The sequence below is a fragment of the Pipra filicauda genome, unplaced genomic scaffold, assembly GCF_003945595.2.
Source record: "Pipra filicauda isolate LSUMZ 115617 unplaced genomic scaffold, ASM394559v2 scaffold1_size10287979_pilon, whole genome shotgun sequence".
Taxonomy (NCBI): Eukaryota; Metazoa; Chordata; class Aves; order Passeriformes; family Pipridae; genus Pipra; species Pipra filicauda.
The window spans coordinates 7,945,026-7,962,447 of NW_024104310.1; the positions used below are offsets into that span (position 1 = coordinate 7,945,026).

General features: G+C 42.5%; 1 protein-coding gene across 1 annotated transcript; it reads left to right on the forward strand.

The window, feature by feature from the left end:
- Positions 1 to 2,817: 2,817 nt before the first annotated feature.
- NUB1 (negative regulator of ubiquitin like proteins 1) lies at positions 2,818 to 15,983 on the forward strand. The gene is made up of 15 exons (XM_027727824.2): positions 2,818 to 2,919; positions 4,485 to 4,602; positions 4,688 to 4,849; positions 6,257 to 6,315; positions 6,877 to 6,947; positions 7,402 to 7,584; positions 9,122 to 9,210; positions 10,590 to 10,696; positions 11,593 to 11,779; positions 12,131 to 12,238; positions 12,398 to 12,550; positions 13,419 to 13,565; positions 13,864 to 13,959; positions 14,682 to 14,874; positions 15,296 to 15,983. The coding sequence occupies exons 2-15, from the start codon at positions 4,486 to 4,488 to the stop codon at positions 15,457 to 15,459; spliced, it is 1,836 nt and encodes a 611-aa protein (XP_027583625.1). The 5' UTR covers positions 2,818 to 2,919; position 4,485; the 3' UTR covers positions 15,460 to 15,983.
- The last annotated feature ends 1,439 nt before the right edge of the window (positions 15,984 to 17,422 follow it).

The window sequence follows — 17,422 nt, forward strand, 5'->3', positions numbered from 1 at the left end:
AAACCACTTTGTCCTTTCCTTTCTTCAGGCTTCTCTAGCATATTACTGTGCTTTGTACTGACTGGAACTTATTTAGAAAAGGCATTTTGCCTTTGGATAAGTCTTTCAATTTAATTTCCAACATTATGGAAGAGCAATTTCAGTAAATCTTCATTTATACATGGAGTAGTTTTAGTTATGAGAAAAGTTGCTATACTCACATTTCAAGAGACTGGAATATTACACACGCACAATCGCCTAATGAGAAAATTATGGGCTTTTTCCTAAAGCAGCTGTGGTGAAAATGAAATGGGACAGGAACTTCCATCACTATTACCATAGCTTTAGCTGAGTTTCAAGCACTGAACTCAAGACTGCCATAAAAGCAAGTTTACCCTGAGTTTATGAGTAGGTAAAATTGACTGATTTACGCATGTGGGGGAGCCTGGAACCCTGAAGTTCTAGTTCAGTGTCTTCTTCACAACCCTATAATCCCTGCAAGGTTCCCATTTCCAAAGCTGGAAATGGGACCCTCACATAGTCTGTATGACTTCCCAAGGAAAATGTTAGGACTCCTGCAGGTCCATCCATTATAGAATGAATAACACTGCTGTGCAATGATTTCAGTCACACATTGCGGCAGTTAGAATAAAATCCCTTTGCTGCTGGGACAGCTGGTCACATGAAAGAATTAGCCTACATGAGTTAATCATAACAGGCACCAAAAACATTCCAGGAACAAGCCCCAGGCCTTTGAGGGCCTCCGATGCAAACACAACATTGAGCAGCCCACATTGTACAGCCAAATGCTTGTAGTCATACCCTGCTCCCACTCCAGGACATTATGGGGACTAGAAGTGACACAAGAGCACGGCCTCAGCATGAGGTGGTGTTTAGCACCAGGTTTTCCACGCACCCCATGTGTTCTTCCAGCCCTCTCTCTGAACCCAGGTCAACTTTTGACAGCTCCATAAGCAGGCAAGACCATGCCAATCCTCAACGAAGGGGAAATAAAAGCTCCCACACTAAATCTCACCTTAGTACTGCTGATTTCAAAGAATACAGAGGGAAAAAAAAAAACAAAAAACAAACTCACATTGATCCTTCCTGGCACACTTCACAGAACCTTGGCCTTTTGGGGAAGTAATCCCTCTCAGCCCCCTCTGCCCCACACACAGAGAGGTGGCAGCTGAGGGGTGGCTGCAGAGCACTCAGCACCTCCCAACCCCAACTCCCCTGGAAGGGACAGTGCCTCAGGGAAGCCTAGGAGACCCCTCATCACATCCCAGGGATGAGCCATCAGACACCCCGGGACCAGCAGCTCCCACTGTTGTCCACGAAATCGGATTCATCACCTGGTGTGCAACAAGCCAATAATTACACCTTCAAGAGAGACATTCATTATTTATTTCAGATTGTGCAAGCCTGGGTGCTTGCTGATATTCCACAAATCAAGCACACCAAGTATCAAAACTTTTTACCATTTGTGCATTTTAGCGAACAAAGACATTAATGTTTGTTGGCTACAAGTTAGATAGTTCTCTTATTAATTAGTATTCTATCTTCTATTGTTTAATGATTCTCTTGTTTTTTATGGTAATTAGTCCAAATGCTCAGTCTTTCTCTTCTTTTGACTCAGTGGGTTTCTTGAGTTGGTGGTTTCTTGAGTGATGTGCCCCTGCCATTACCTTTTACCCAGCTGGAGCTGATTCAGCACAGTTGCCAAGGTGGTTTTATCAGCTTCCTCCTTTCCTTGGGAATTCTGCCAAATGTCCTTGTGGCTCATAAATTTGGCATTCTTTGTGCCCACTATCAGTAGTATGTCCTTCTTCCCAAGCTTTGTTAACCTCCCCCAGGTCCACCATCCCTCTAGGTCTGAGATCACTGACATGTCGAGACCTAAACCTTAACAAGGCGATTATACTTTCAAGTAATTTATCTTTCTAACAATGGGACATCACTTAGAGCTTGTAAACTGCTACCTGTTTCACAGATTATGTCTCACAGAACCACAAAATCACAGAATGGGTCAGGTAGGAAGGGTAGGTCATCTGGTCCCAGAGCACATGGCACAGGATCGAATGCAGGCAGCTCTGGAATATCTCCAGTGAGGGAGACTCCACACTCTCTCTGGTCAATCTGTTCCAGTGTGCAACCACTCACACAGCAAAGTTCTTCCCCATGTTTAGGTGGGACTTCTTGTGCCTCACTTTCTGCCCGTTGCCTCTTTCCCTCTTGCTTGGCACCACTAAGACGACTTTGGCTCCATTGTCTTGGCACTCCCCTTTAGGTATTTATATAATTGGTGAGGTGAGTCTCCTCAGTGACAGGACGAGAGAACGGCCTTAAGCTGCGCCAGGGAGGGTTTAGATTGGACGTTAGGAAGAATTTCTTCACAAAAAGGGTGATTAGACATTGGAACAGGCTGCCCAGGGAGGTGGCAGAGTCACCACCCTGCCCGGGGAGGCAGTGAGGTCGCCATCCCCGGAGGTGTTTAAGGACAGACTGGACGCGGCACCGAGCGCCACGGTCTGGTTGACACGGTGGTGGTCGGCCAGAGGTCGGACTCGCCGATCTCCGAGCTCTTTTCCAACCCAACCGACTCTGCGATTCTGTGATTGCTTTCTTTTTAATTAGGCTCGAAAGCGTACAAGCACCGAACATCAAAGAACATGCCGACTTAGTGAAAATCCTGGCGTGCTCCGCATCCCGCACCCCACACCCTCGGCCGCCCCGGGCTGAGGGCCGGGCGCCGCCATGGTGGGCGGGGCGCGGCTTCACCCACGTGATGGTGCCCGTTTTCCCCGGGCCTTCCGGGCCGCCGTAGGAACCGTTCCCGGTCCCTTCCCCTCAGGGACAGCGGCCCCCGCCGTCCTGCCGGGAAGGAGCCCCGGGAGCAGCTGCGGGAGCGCCCGAGCTCCCCCATCCCAGGGGCAGCAGGTGGGTGCCCGGGGGCCGGGGCGGCGGGGCTGGGGCCGCCGCGGTGACAGCGGTGACTTGGCGGTGGCGGCGCTGCCCTGGCAGGGAGGGGAGGGTTGGGATGTGCTCCAGGGCAGGGATGAGGATGCTCCAGCACCCCGGGCCGGCGGGGCTGGGGGATCCGCCCTGGCGGGTTTGCTCGTTGCGCTGCTTCAGTCCTTCCCCGCCTTTATCCGCGGAGGAATGTGTCAGAGCTGTGCCAGGCGGCTTTCCTCCTTTTCTTTGGGAAAATTAACGCGTTCTGCTTTATTATTCAGCTGTTTTGACAGTCTCCTGTTCCTTCCGTCAACAATTTGGCTCTTGAACCTTGTTTCTGCATCTTTTGTCACCCGTCGTTATTTCTGTACTTGTTTCATGTCACCTATAAGGCAAACTGGCTTTGGAGGATGACATTTTACTTTCAAAAGCTCAGTCTTGCATTCAGAGTGCCTCTGGGAAATTCCCCTGATTGCTTACTCAAACGAGTTTTGAGAAAGTCCCCTTTAAACTCATACTGAAAGTGAAATTGTGCCAGGAGTGCTTGTGGTGTTTGTTGGCTGATGGAAAAGTGAGTCACAAGAGTTTTTGTGCAGGATTCCTGTGCAATGTGGTGATGATGTGGTAGGAATTTATGATAAATATTAGAAATATTGCATATAAAATGATAGGGTTTGTGTTTGCGAAAGCAGAATTTTAATTTTTGTAGCAGAGGTTTTGCAGGAATAAGTTTATTTTTTTTTGTTAATTATATAGCTGTAGAATTATAGCTATAAAATGGTCTTTTCCTGAGCCTGGAGCAGTCTTTAAAACTGGGGAAACTGGTAGAAATGTTTGATTCTGCTTTTCTGTCCCGTCTTCTCCTGAGAGCTGTGTGCTAGTAAACGAGAAAGAGAGATGGAAACCCCTCTGAAAGAAAAGTGAAACTCAGGAATCAAATTTCATGCCAAGCTTACTGCATATATGCACATTTTAAATGCTTTTAAAAGGACATTTTCCATATGATTCCCAGTGTCCAAGAAGCAAAAGTCTCCCCTGCTTTAACGTGCACCTAGATTTTTTTTTTTTCCCTTCTGTTGAGGTCACTGCCCCCACCTTTCTTTGCCCTCTGTGTGCCTTCCCTGTTTCTTGAGGTATTTTTTTTTTCCCCAGGGACATGCTGATTAACTCAGAGGTTGCTGCTTTCCCTGAGCTGAATGAGAATAACTTGTAGTGATGAATTCAGGCTGAACTCTTACCTGTGAGCCAGGGAGCTGCTCTGTTCAGCTCACCATCATCTTCTCCCCACTGATGAGAGCTTTAGTGCCTGGTGCAGGTTTACAGCACACTTCATCTCTCATCTCGGCCTCTGCTCTTTGGTGCTTGTGCCCCTCGGGTTCCCCTCCCCACCAAAATGCATGAAATGCCTTTAGTGCTCATCTTCTATTGCAGAATTCCAAAATGTCACTTAGACTTCATGAAAAGTAGAATATCTTGCTACGAGAAAACTATATTAAAGGATTGTTCATTTTTCTTTCTTTTCTCTTCCAATTGTGTTTTCATTTTAAAAGGATGGCACAAAAGAAATATTTGATAGCAAAACTGACAAGCTGCCTAAGAGAGGACAAAATTCAGCTGTGGAAGCCACCATATACAAATGACAAAAAAGAAGCTGGTAAAGAGATGAAGGTAAATATTCTGAGTTGCTGTCATACATCTTCTATGTCATACTGCTGGTGCATTTTCCCAGCTTTTTTCTTGCTGTTTTTCTTAGGAGCTTGTACAAAAATATTCAGCCAAGCTGAATATCAATGAGAATGATACAGAGAATATGCTTGAAGAAATACGGTGTAAAGCAATTGAGCGTGGAACTGGAAATGAGAATTTTAAAGTGACTGGGATCGCAAGACTTGATATCTATCTGCCTCGTAGAAAAGTAAGTAACGTTGCAGAAAAGTCAGGATAAGTAGCTTTGCTTTGTCCTTTTGGGTTCTAGATATGTGTCTGATGCAGATATTTTCAATTCTTTGACTTTTTCAGGTGTTTTGTGTGAAAGATCTGTGTTAGGTATAAAAAACAGGGAGAGGGGAATTATATAGATATATTTTTAGTTTCCCAGGTATGTGGGAATATCATGGTAAGGAACTATAATATTGGGAGATCAGTAATTGCCTTCCCTTTAAGATTTAATGACAAGTTGTCTTTCAATTAAGAAAAATAAATTAGATTTAGGTGTCTATTTCAGTTTGATTCCTTCTGACATCACTCTTCATATTAGCAACAAGGAACAGATGCATTTTTTCAGTTGTAGAATACCTAAAGTTGAATCAGCATATTAATATCACTGTATTACCACAGCTTTTGTTTAAAAAAAAAAACAATCCCTTGTAAGTGCAATAAGCAGCTTGAACTTGGTGTCATTTTAAGCCATACTTTAAAATGGGCATATCTAGTGTTTGAACTTGGAAATGGGAAGCAGGATTTTCTGTTGTGATCACACTCATCTGTTCCCTTCATGGGATCACACAGCTGTAGAATCACAGAATCAGTTAGGTTGGAAGAGACCTCCCAGATGATCGAGTCCAACCTTTGATCACCACCTTGTCAACCAGACCATGGCACTCAGTGCCACATCCAGTCACTCCTTAAACACTTCCAGAGATGGTGACTCCACCATCTCCCTGGGCAGCCCATTCCAATGCTCAGCCTTCCATGGCAGGCTCCTAAAAGCTTCACTAAGACAGAACTGAATTAAGTTTTGCTTTTTTAAAGTCAGGCTTCAACCTCTAGTTTCACACATAAAATACCCCTGTAGTGAAAAGTAATTACCTGGACTTAGAGGGTAGAGGGTTTTAAATGATTGCCATGCAGTTAAAACAATCAAATAGTTTCATAATTTTACTTTATCATGCTGCTGGGCATATAGGGGAATTAATTAATGTAAAATTCCAGTTTATCTAATCTGGGACCAGAGACACTAGTAGGAATTAATCATAACTTAGCCAGTCACAGGTGAGTGGTATAATTAAAAGCAGAATTAAGATTGGAAGTGCATAATTCAATTAGTTAAAATCGTTTCGTTCCGAATTTAGATTTATCTAATTCTAATTTATCTAAATATTTTCCTTTTATAATGCTTATTTTTAGCACTATATAGCAAATATAGGACTCTCTGCCTGGAAAGTAGAAATGTGTATATCCAGACAAAACCCTCTTAACATGGTTATTATGTGAAAAAGAAATTTTACTTGTAAAACAATTAATTAAGAAAATGTCCGAAGTATCTTGATACCATGCTTTTTTCCCTTCTCTCTTTTTCCCTCACCCAATTCAATTACTACAGAGCAGAAAAATCCCACTGGAAACCAGCCTGTTCATCACAGGCAAGGAGCTCAGATCACAGTAAGTGTAATCACCCTTGGCTCTTCTCTAATGGGGTAGTGCCCTGTCATAAAATATTGAAGAAAAAAATGCAAACAAAGGACTTGTTTGATTTAGGCTTTTTCTTAGCATGTATGTCTGAACAGGATGTCCAGTATCCCTGTAAGGCAGTTCTTCCTGTAAGCAGCTGTGGTTTAACAGCTTTAATGGGAAAGTTGCAGCTGTGTAAATCCCCACCAAGTACCTGAGAAGGCACCAGGGATCACTGTTCCACATCTGCAACTAGGCAGGTCTTCTGAACAGTGAACATTAGCTTCTCTTTCTGTTGTGTTTTTAAACCTAAAAAGAAATCAGATTCTTTTTTGTCTGTTTTGCTTTTTCCCCTCTCTTTATCTCAGATTTTCCCTGTGTGGTACATAAAGCTTTTTCATGTTGATATTTTACTTCTAGCAGCTGCCTTTTATGGCAAAAGTTTTAAGCAACTTATGAACGTACTAGTTTTTAAGTTTTATTGCTATTGTAACAGTAATATTGTGTAGCCTTATAAATTTATATTCACGGATGAAATTATTTATTCCACAGGATAGCACAGGAATATGCATTACAAGAAAATGCTGTCAAAATAATCATAAATAAGAAGCAGCTTGACTTGGGTATGTATCTCTAGTTGAGGATGCTTTTATGATCATTTTCTAGTTTACTGATTCTCAGGAGAAAAGTTTCTTGCAACTCTGCTAATTTCAGAAATTCCCAAGGAACAGCAGTTAAATTTGTCAGGTCATGCTCTACAGGAAATGTAGTGAATTATAAGGAACAAAATTCTTAGATACAATTAGATCAATTATAGGAATCCTGTAGTAAACGTTGAAAGTCTACTTTTTCAGTATTGAAATACTGAAAATGCACCCTTAAGAGAAATCCTTTTTTTTTTTTTTTTTTTAAAAAAGCATATTGTATAACAGCACTTTCAAAAACTTTCTGTAGTGCTTTGCACATGTTCAGCCTGTCAGATGTGTTGTGAGAAGTGATGACAACAGCTTTCTTTTCATTGATGACCCAAGCATCTGAAAAATTTTTTTCTTTAGAAGATCATGCTCTATTTTGCAGGCAAAACCCTTGAAGACCAGGGTGTAACACACAATGCAAAAGTGATGGTACTTCAACTGGAACAGAGTGATGAGGAAACCAAAAGAAAAGTTCAGGAGGAAGAACTTCAGTGCAAGAAAGAAAAAGAAATAAATGACAAGATGCAAAGAACTAAGAAGGGTTTGGAAATTCTAGCACAGAGAGGTAAGGGAGCTTGTTGAGGCTTTTGGGGGAGATGGTTTATTAATTCTTGTGCATCAAAAATTATCTTTCAGTGGCCTTTCAACATGGGAGAGTGCTTGTACCGTGGCTGGACTTCAGTCTGTAGATTTCTAGGTTTCTGCCCACTTGAAAACTGGATTTTAAGTTGACTAAAACTTCCTTTTCTAGTCTCATCCTCTCATCACAACTAGAATGCTACAGAACTTTTGTCTCTTTGGAATGGATATGGCATGAATCACTTATTTAACTGGCACTTGACAGTTAAGGGACTGGTGACTCGTGAGAACAGGCTTTAAATTTATTGTAGACATAAGCACATTGTAATAATGTATTAGAAGTAATTCAAAACTTTTATTTTTTGGTGATTTACCTCGGCTATGGCTGTGTGTAGCCCTGCTTTCATTGTGCAGAGCAGCTCCTTTGTCACTGTCATCTGCAGCGTGGCTGCTCTGTTCTCATTGCCCTGGAGGTTGATTGCTGGCAACTGTGGGTTCAGTTAAAGGGACACAGTTAATTTAACAGCAGTACTTTCTCAAAATAAGGTTGTGTTTGTGAGTTGCGTGGCTACACAGTGGGTTTAAATCACTTCTCTATTTTATATTGTTTCAAAAATCCACAAACAAGGAACTGTGGAGCTGAGCAAGCGATGCTCAGCCAAATGCAGAAACACCTGAGCAAAGCTCCTTTTAACAGTCAGTGACAGACAGTTTTTTACTGTAATACCAGATTTTAAACAAATGAAAGAAGTAATTCCTTTTATGGACTTAAGGGGTGGTTTAGACCCTAAACTTTGAATAGTCTATAGGGCCTCTTTCAGCTTTTTGCCAATAACTGTCAGGTACAGCCAATGCCTGAGAACGGAGTGGAGTCTGTAACAGGCTCACAGGCTGAAGGTTCTGTGTGAAGTGTAGGAGGGGCTTTAACAACCCTTTTGTTTCACCTGAGAAAAATTCCGGGGCAGAAGCTTTTAATCTCAACAAGCTCGTCCTTACTTTTATTGTAAACAAAAGACAGTTATCTTTTCGTTGAAAATCAGATGGAAGTGAAAACAAGACTGATAATTTGGTTATAAGCACTAAGGATGTGGGGAAGGAAAATACTGAGCTATATTTTTTTTCATCTCTATCAACTGTGCTCAGTTGTATTTTTTTTTATAGTCTATGCATTAGTTGATAAATCTTTTCAAGTGCTGTGTTGTATAAAATGTGGGTGTTTTGTCTTTCTTGAAAAAATCCTTCACAATTCATGTAACTTTTGATGCTGTGTCTAAATTTCTGGATGCACAAGGCCTTTTCCTTAGTGACCTTTCTAGAAGTTCTTCATGTTTATCTGATCAGGGTCGCTGTTTGTTGGTATGTCCGGAAAAACACGCATGCAAGCTTTTATATGTAGTTCTGATATTTTTGGCTTTGTTTGCTGTTCTGTTTAGTGATGTATGTACTGGCATAATAATATGGCAGCAGCATTGCTCTGTTGAAGGTGGTACTTAAAATTTAAACTGCTTTTTTGTTTCTTTCAGAGGAGTACTTGGATCCAGACTCTGCTCCATACCTAGATATAGCTAATCAAACTGGAAGGTCAATCAAGATTCCTCCTCAAGCTAAAAAAGTAGGTTGAAAGTATCTTATAAAGTCATTAAGATGGCTCTTTAAAGCTTGGTTGGTGAAGCATTTAAAATATGGGCTTGAAATACAGTCAGACTTTCTGGGGATGTAACCCTGGGCCCACTAGATGTCTGGTTAATACAAATAACTTGGAATAAAATTCAAGTGGAACTCTGTAATTGGTAGTACTTCAGTCATCTGGAGGCAACCTCTGGTTTCTGAGGTCTCATTGCAGGTCTAATCTTGCACTGACCCCTGTGTGGTCCACATCTTACTTTTGTGGTTTAAGATGGGCTTTAATTGTTTTATATCTTAGCACCTACTTTAATTTTGGGGTGCCCTAGAATGGCATGAAAATAACTTGTTTGTTAGGCCTTAGTTCCAGTAGGAAAATTGATGAGTCTCTCTAAAGTAGGCTATTTTAAAATAGTTTTGAGATCTTTTGCACTGTGTCCCCTTTCAAACTTAAATTTGTTCACCATTCAAGGAAGTTCCCCATTCTCAATTGAAAATATCTTTGGTTGGATGCATGCACTGAGTTACAGAAGGACTGACATACCTGATGTTGGCTGCTGAAGCAGGAGAATAGTGATAGGTGCTGTCTTTCAAGATTAGCACTAGATTTTCTGAAGATAAATAAAATCTCTACAAATACTTGGAATTACACCGAGTAATAAAAATGTGCAGAAATGAGCAGGCCTAATGTGTTCCATCTGCTGCTTTAGCCTTTTCTGAGGCTGTTTTCTGCATCACCTGGATGATTGGAGTTTTGACAGTGCATGCTGTTCTGATGAAGTGCTAAAAGTAGTAATTCACCTCAAGAGTTAAAGCATCAAATGTTCAAGTGCATGAGATTTCATCAGCGTTGATCAAGGATGAGAGGAAATATTGTGGGTTGTTCCTATCCAGAATTATTATTTACATTTCCATTTGTCAAACCTCAGGAGCGGGAGTGTTCTCCTGACACATTCAAAATTTGATTTTTCAGTCGTGAGGTTTTTCAGGAGGTGGATTTTTTTTAGGTTTTACAAAGATAGTTGTAATAGCGAAGTGAAACAAATTTGGTGCTGTTAAAAAGTGTAGCACCCGGAAAAATGCTGAGCTTTGTATCACTCACCATTGAAAATCTCTCTAGGGTTGCATTCTTAAAATCAGCTTGATGCAGCATTTCATGTGTCGGTAACATTCATTGCTTTTAATTAGACAATGTCTGGCATTAACAGATGGGAGAAAAGTATGAAGCAGTATGAAATAGTACTGGTCTTACAGAACTGATACAGTGGTGTTTTTTCTAGGAGGAACAAGGGCTCTGATATTTTCTTTTAGTTCTTTGAGTTGGGGAGGTGCCACAAAAAGTCTCAATGTTGTTTTTTTTTTTTCTAGGCGCTTGTGCTGGCAATGGGTTATCATGAGAAGGGCAGAGCATTAATGAAGAAGAAAGAATATGAAATAGCACTGCCATATTTGCTGGATGCTGATAAACACTTCTGGTAAGAACATTCCTGAGTCCTTGTGTCTCTGCTTTACTGTCAGTCAAATACAGGAACAGCACTAGCTCTTCCTGTGCGTATAAATCAGGGCCAATTTTCTCTGGGGTTGCTTCACACCCCCTCTGCAGATGGGAGACAACAGATAAAGGCTGACTTGTAGTGACAGGTGGCTTCATGTAGAACAGCTGAAACAGATACTGCCACTGGGCAAGTTAATCTTTCATAACAACATAAACAGAAACTGTCAATATTCATGTACCGGGTTATAAATTGCATTAGCTTGAGAGACAGTTACAGATACTCGTTTGCAATTGCTCCTGTGAAGTAATCATTTCTTGTAAAAGGTGAAGCAGATAGCTCAGGTCAGTAACCATACCAGGGTTTCTGCAAGTAAATTAGTTTCCTGTCAGCAGTCAGAGCCCTAAATTGCTCTTTTGAGATCCCAAAAGTAATACTGTCCCTGTCTGTTTCTCATCTGTGTGTATGTGCAAGGAGGCTGGCACAGAACTCAGCATGTTTGTGTGCACTAAGACAGTTTTTCTGTCCTCCCAAAGAATGCACAGGGTTTAATTCTATTCTGCTTTTAGAGATGTCAGCTTACATAGTAGTCACAGCTCATTTTGTTGCTCTAGTGCTTTGAGATGTAGTGTTAGCATTGGTGTCCTGCATGTTAGTGAATGGGATGGCAGATCAGTGCTTAGTCAAGTTCCCCTGACATCAGTTATGATGCCATAACTCAAAATATAACTCCCAACTATGAAGAGTGTGGTTTCTCAAACATGTGAGTGTGCACACTTCTAGCACATTGTTTTATGAGTATTAAAAAGTGCGTGGGGGGAAAAAAACAACCCCCTCCCAGGAAAAAAAAAAAACAGAGTAATTGTTTTCTTTTCCAGTGAGTGCAGCACAGAACTGCTGAACACTGTTGATAATTATGCAGTGCTGCAGCTGGATATAGTGTGGTGCTACTTCCGCCTGGAGCAGCTGGACTGCCTGGATGACGCAGAGAAAAAGCTGTCCACAGCACACAGATGCTTCCAGAGGTGCTATGGGGAGAACCACGAAAGGCTTATTGACATCAAAGTATGCTGGGTTTGATTTAATTTTGGTGGCTTTTTTTCCTGCATGTATTCTGTTACTGTTCAAATACTACAAGACTGAGTTTAGAAGTGTAAAGTTTTCTTGTGTGTCATTAGCCTGTCATCTAGTTGTGTGATTGTCAGCACAGGGAAAATATTGGACCTGACAAAAAGGTCGTGGCAAACGTATTTATAGGCACAGACATCATCAGGGTTTTAGGTGTGGTACTTCATCTGCACACCAAGTGTCTCATAGCACTGACTTGTGTCTTCTTTAAGTGTGTAAAGTGTTCTGCTGATGAAGAACTCATGTTCTACCACATGCTTCCCCCTCCTTCTTTAAACAATTCCTTAGGGAAGCTATGGTCGTGAGAAGGTTTTATTTCTGCGGCTTTACCTCCTTCAAGGGATCGGGCACTATCACAGTGGCAGGGAGAAGGAGGCTGCAGAGTACATCCAGAAGGTAAGACACCATTAGGGAAAACTTTGGAGTTATTCACTCCAGCCCCTGTGATTGGGCTCTTGCATCTGTTCTTTGCTTTCTCAGAGAAATGGGGAGGCTTTTTTTGTTTTTAGCTCAGGGACGGTGTACGTAGCGTCATTGTGTTCTTTCTATATCCAGGCATCTTCTTTATATGAAGAGCTGTCCATAGATCCTGATAAAGTCGATCGCCTGTCCCTCCTGGGATTCTCTGAACAGGAAGCTCGCCTTGCCCTGCGAGCGTGCCACGGGAATGTGGAGCATGCTGCCAACCTGATCACCAACAGGAGAGAGGTATGGGCAGGGAAGTATTAAATCACAGATCGCCTTGGTTGGGCTGTCCGTGAGGTTGTGTGTTGTGTGACTGGTGCAGAGTGGTGCTAAATTAAGGACTTGGATTATCCTGCTTTGGCACTGTTGGTGTAACTGACAGTTTGACGTGTTGCCACAAGTTTGAAATCAAAACTTAATGCATTAGCAAGGGAAGCTCTGTCCCAAAACAGATGGGATGAAAGCGCCAAAGACCTGTGGTTGTACCACAGAGGCACTTGCAAAGACTTTGCACCAGCGTTTGCTGCTCAGCAGTGCTCCATATGGAAATAAAACCAGGATCAAGCTGTCACTCCCTGGCTTGGCTACCCCGTACTGTGGCTTTGCACTTGGAAGATACAGGAGGGGAGAGGGATTTTTTTGTGCTAAAGTGAAGACAGTGCTGTCCAGATCTGAAGTGATGCTTGGTAAGCTGAGGGGGTGCTTCTAGACTTCAGACAGTGAAACATGGACAGAAAAGCCAAAGGGAAGGCTGAACAGAACTCCTTGGCTCCCTGCCCAGTTCTGACTGTATGTCCTTGGCAAGTCTTGTCTGTGGGCCCATCTGCCAAACGGGTTTGTCACTTACCACACAGGGCCCAGAATAGCTGTGATGGCACCAGATCCGATCTGCAGAGCGGAAGTATGGAGACAGTGCTACCTCATGGAAATGCAGCTTTATTTAGTAACGGGTGTCTGGCAGCACAGTCTGTATTTACAAGAAAAAAAAAAAAAAGGCCTTTTCCTCAAGAGATTCAAATTTGAAGTAAAAGATCCGAGAAACCCTACGTGCACAGGCAGTGTGCTAAAGCTTTCCCATGTGCAATGAGCTTTGCAATGTCTGTTCTTGCAGGAAAAGGCACAGATAAGGAGGGAGGAGAGAGCTAAAAGGCGGCAGCGACTGGAAGACATAAATACCCTGAAAAGTATGGGCTATTCAGAGCGAGCTGCTCAAATAGCTCTTCAAAATACACAGGGAAACCTGGACCAAGCCTTTAAGGTAAGTGACTTTTCAGGAGTAGTAGTGCTGTACAAAAAACCTTGTTTGTTCTTGGGGAGGGGGTGTGTTAATGTTTAGTAGCTTCTTATTTTCTGTAGACTATATTTGTTAGTTCATAGCTATGTTTTCTGGGTATCGAATTGCAGCAACTTAACTTGCACTTCCTGACCCCATGAATCAGATATCACTTAAGTTGGCTGAGGTTTGCTTCTATCAACTCTGGGGCTACATACACATCCATGTCGAGGACTGTTGTGACTCTGCTGCTTTATTCTGGTCCCTCTCTGTTTTATTGTAGTTTCTTCTTGACAATCCAGAGTTACTGTTGGAATATGATGACGATGATTCTGTGGCCACGGACCAGTTCCAGGTTTCCCCAGAAAGTATTGAGCAAGTAAGTTAGACCACTTGCTTTCTTGGGAGTTGGTTGTCCTGTTTCTGAATTATGCCTTCAGACATAAGGCAGATCTTCCTTAAGCAAAGCTCTACAAATATTCCTTGACCCATGTCACTCAGGCTGTCACAATTCCACTCTCTGTCTCTCTCCTCACAGTGAAGTCATGCTCAAGCTAAAATGTAATTTGTGTGTACTTCCTGCCCATTGCACCAACCTGCCATGCACAGGTGCAGAGAAGTATGTGCACTGCAATGCTCTGTCCCAAAAAAGACAGCAAATGAGAAATTTATTCAAGTCTGTAGTGCTCAAGGGAAAGAGTTGGAATGTCTTTCTCATGACAGGCTTGGCAGTTGTTAGTGTGGCTGAGTAATTAATGTCAGATAGGCAAGAAAACTATTGCCTAGAGAAAGTAAATAGCACGTGCAACCTCCTGACACACTGGAGTGCTTTGAAGTTTCCTTTTGAAAACAGAAAAAATATTGGTCTGATACTAGACAAGAGGCTTTTTGATCCTGCTCAACATCCCCATGCCTTTAATAGGTCACTGCCCTGTTGTTAGCCAGAGTCAGTGTCCTGGAATTCCTGGCATGCAGCGCTTTCCTCTGTGTGTGAAAGGAATGACTGTGGGATGCAGAGTCATATTCCTGTCAGACCCTGATGCCGGATGAGCTTGGATTTCTCCAGATTTTCTTTATTTTGTTTTTTCCCCCCTCCTGCAGCTGATGTATATGGGTTTCAGCCGTGAGTCGGCAGAACAGGCTTTAAAGGTCTTTAAAGGCAACATCCACCTGGCTTCCCAAACCCTTGCTCATTATGGGGGAGTTCTTCCTGCTTCACTGCTGCTGTCCTCAGAAGGGTCCAGCCCATCTGAGGAATCAGCTTCATCAAAGGACTTGCTTACAGAGTCTGCAGGTAAGAATGTTGCATGCAGTAGGTGGGGAAGGGGAGGGCTCTTCTGGCTTTTGTATGGAATAATTAAGTGATTTCTGCTTAAATAGTGATAGAGGGGCTCGAGTAATGCCCCAGGCTGCTTTTCTTGGAAACACTGTTACAGGCAAGGCAGCCTTTGATAATCAATACTTGCACATATATTTTTTTTCTCAAATTATTTGTCAGAGCTGTAGTGATCCCTGTTGTATAACTAAAGCCTTTCCTACACCTTTAAATAATAGGAAATAGTAGGAAAAACTGGCCATCCTGCCCTATCCTTTGCAGAGTAATTGCAGGAGGTAGTTGTGCAGGAGCAGACTGGCAGAGCAGCCATGCTCGTGAAAGAGGGAAAGCACCAACTTCTTTCAGAGGTGAATTCACTGCTCCTGCTTTTTATTGAAAGGTTCTTCTAGTTCACCAACAGATGAAGACATGGAGATTGATGTGGTCAATGAAATTCTAGAGGATATTCCTGAACATGAAGAGGATTATCTGGATTTAACACTGGAGGAAGAAGAACAGATCATTCATGAATACTTATCCTATATACAAGTACCACAGCACTAAATCCCATTAAATCTACTTCAGTTATGTGTATTTACCTTGTCAAATTGAGTTTGGATTATAAATGCACCTTCAGCTTATCTCTTATTAAGGGCCTTGAATTCAGTTAAACTATAGATGGAATATTAATTCCTGCTTATTTGTAACTCTGCTTAAAGCCTACATTTGTGATACATTGTAATTTATTGTCATAGCAGAAAAATAGAAACATTTATTTTCAGAAGGAAATTTAATAGAACTAAACTATATTTTTATTGTGAAACAAGTTAATTCACTTAGCAAAGAAGCATTTCTATACCATTTTAAAATACCAGCTTTAAAAGAAAAACATGACTTTGTAAATCAGAAACCTTAGCTCATGAGGCTGTAGAGGTATCAGCTTTCCAGCTGCTTTCCTTTTCTTCTGAAAGATTTCTAAGAGACGCTTATGTATCTGTTGTGCATGGGTTTTTTACCGTGTTCCTCTTGTCCCTTCCTGCAGGTGTTACACAGGCAATAAAGGTAACTCAGTGCTGTTTCTGCTTTCAGTGAGAGACCTCTGTGCTTTGTTAAAACCAGTGTTGAAACAGCAGGGCCCTGTCCTGGGGCTGGTGTAGTGATGTACTGGTATTTCCTTTTATAACTAAATAACCAGTGTCCCCAAACAGCTCCTCTTAACCTCTGCAGGTGTGTGGCTGATGGATTTCCTGGGGATTACAAGACTTTCTGTAATCAGCTGCTGAACAGAACGTGGTCCAGGCACCGTCTCGGTAGTTGTCTCCAGCTTCAGCATTCTGAAGAAGCGTTTGGGGGTTTCTGTGGTTTTACCACATCCCATTTTCTGCCCTGTAAACGCTCCTCTCTGCCGGGAACAGGAGTTCCCCTGCCTGGCAGCTTTTCTTGGATGTGGTTTATTTGCTTTCCATGACTCGACGCTCTCGGTAGAGGGAGCCCAGGCCCCGTCTGGAGCCGGTGGGAACGAGGAACCTGCCGTGGTGAACCTTCAGTCTGCTGACAGTGTATCCTTACCCGGCACTTATTGGTGGGGAGATGGGAGCTTGAACTGTTGGGATAGTTGGAGGGAGCAGAGCTTTGGCCTGTGGAATAACCACTCAATGCCAGCGGAGGGACCAGAACAGGCTGCAGTAGTGGATTGTTTTATTTTCTGACTCCCTCAGCCAAGCTCGGCAAAAGGCAGGCAGTGATTGCACTGTTAAGGAATTATTTGTATTTCATGCTTCTTTATCAAGGCAGGTGTTAGAAAACTACTCAATTTTTATATCTCCTCCAAGAAGGCTTAAGCATTTCTAAAGCCAGCAATACAAGCTTCTGAGGGGAAACCAGCCCCAGCACCCATTCTATCCTGCTTCTCTGCCAGCCAGCCCTGAGGAACCACTGGACAAAAGGCAGAGCAAAACCAGAACGTAGAAAATAATTTAAAACTGAAAACATACAAGGTTATGGATGTAGTTTTAACAAGAAGCAGGTGAAAACACACAAATTGGCTCTTTCCTTCCTGCACCTACTGCCTGCAGCCCCTGGGCATGCACCATATTGGGCTGAAGAGGCAGTACTTCTCTCTGAAGTGGCTTGCACAGCAAACTGGCAGGGACAACTTCAGAAGGGAAGGTTTGTCCTTGGGGAATTTAAAATTAGCATCATAACATGCAGTGCTTGTCAGAGAAGGCATTCATCAATGATGTAACTCTGCCAGCGCTGCTGCCCCCCGGTAACTGCATATGCAGTTGTAAGGGATCAGCAGGGCAGGAGGCACTGGCTGAAAGTTATAAGTTCATTTGACCGTGCATTTGGAGGCACTGTGATATGTTTAGCAACAGGCAGAAGTGGTAATGACTCATTAATTCCACTCTGTGAGATCTGTGCTGATTGCCTGTGCAGCTGCTGTATGCCCAGATAGGCTCTTGCATCTAACGTACTGTGTGTGAAGTTTTAAAGAGAAAGTACAGCCCAGGGGATCTGGGGAACT

Excerpts from the sequence above, each read along its gene's own strand:
- NUB1 (XM_027727824.2), top strand. The coding sequence starts at position 4,486 with ATGGCACAAAAGAAATATTTGATAGCAAAACTGACAAGCTGCCTAAGA. Across the intron at positions 6,948-7,401 it reads TAAGAAGCAGCTTGACTTGG|GCAAAACCCTTGAAGACCAG; the intron begins GTATGTATCTCT and ends TCTATTTTGCAG. Across the intron at positions 10,697-11,592 it reads GATGCTGATAAACACTTCTG|TGAGTGCAGCACAGAACTGC; the intron begins GTAAGAACATTC and ends TTTCTTTTCCAG.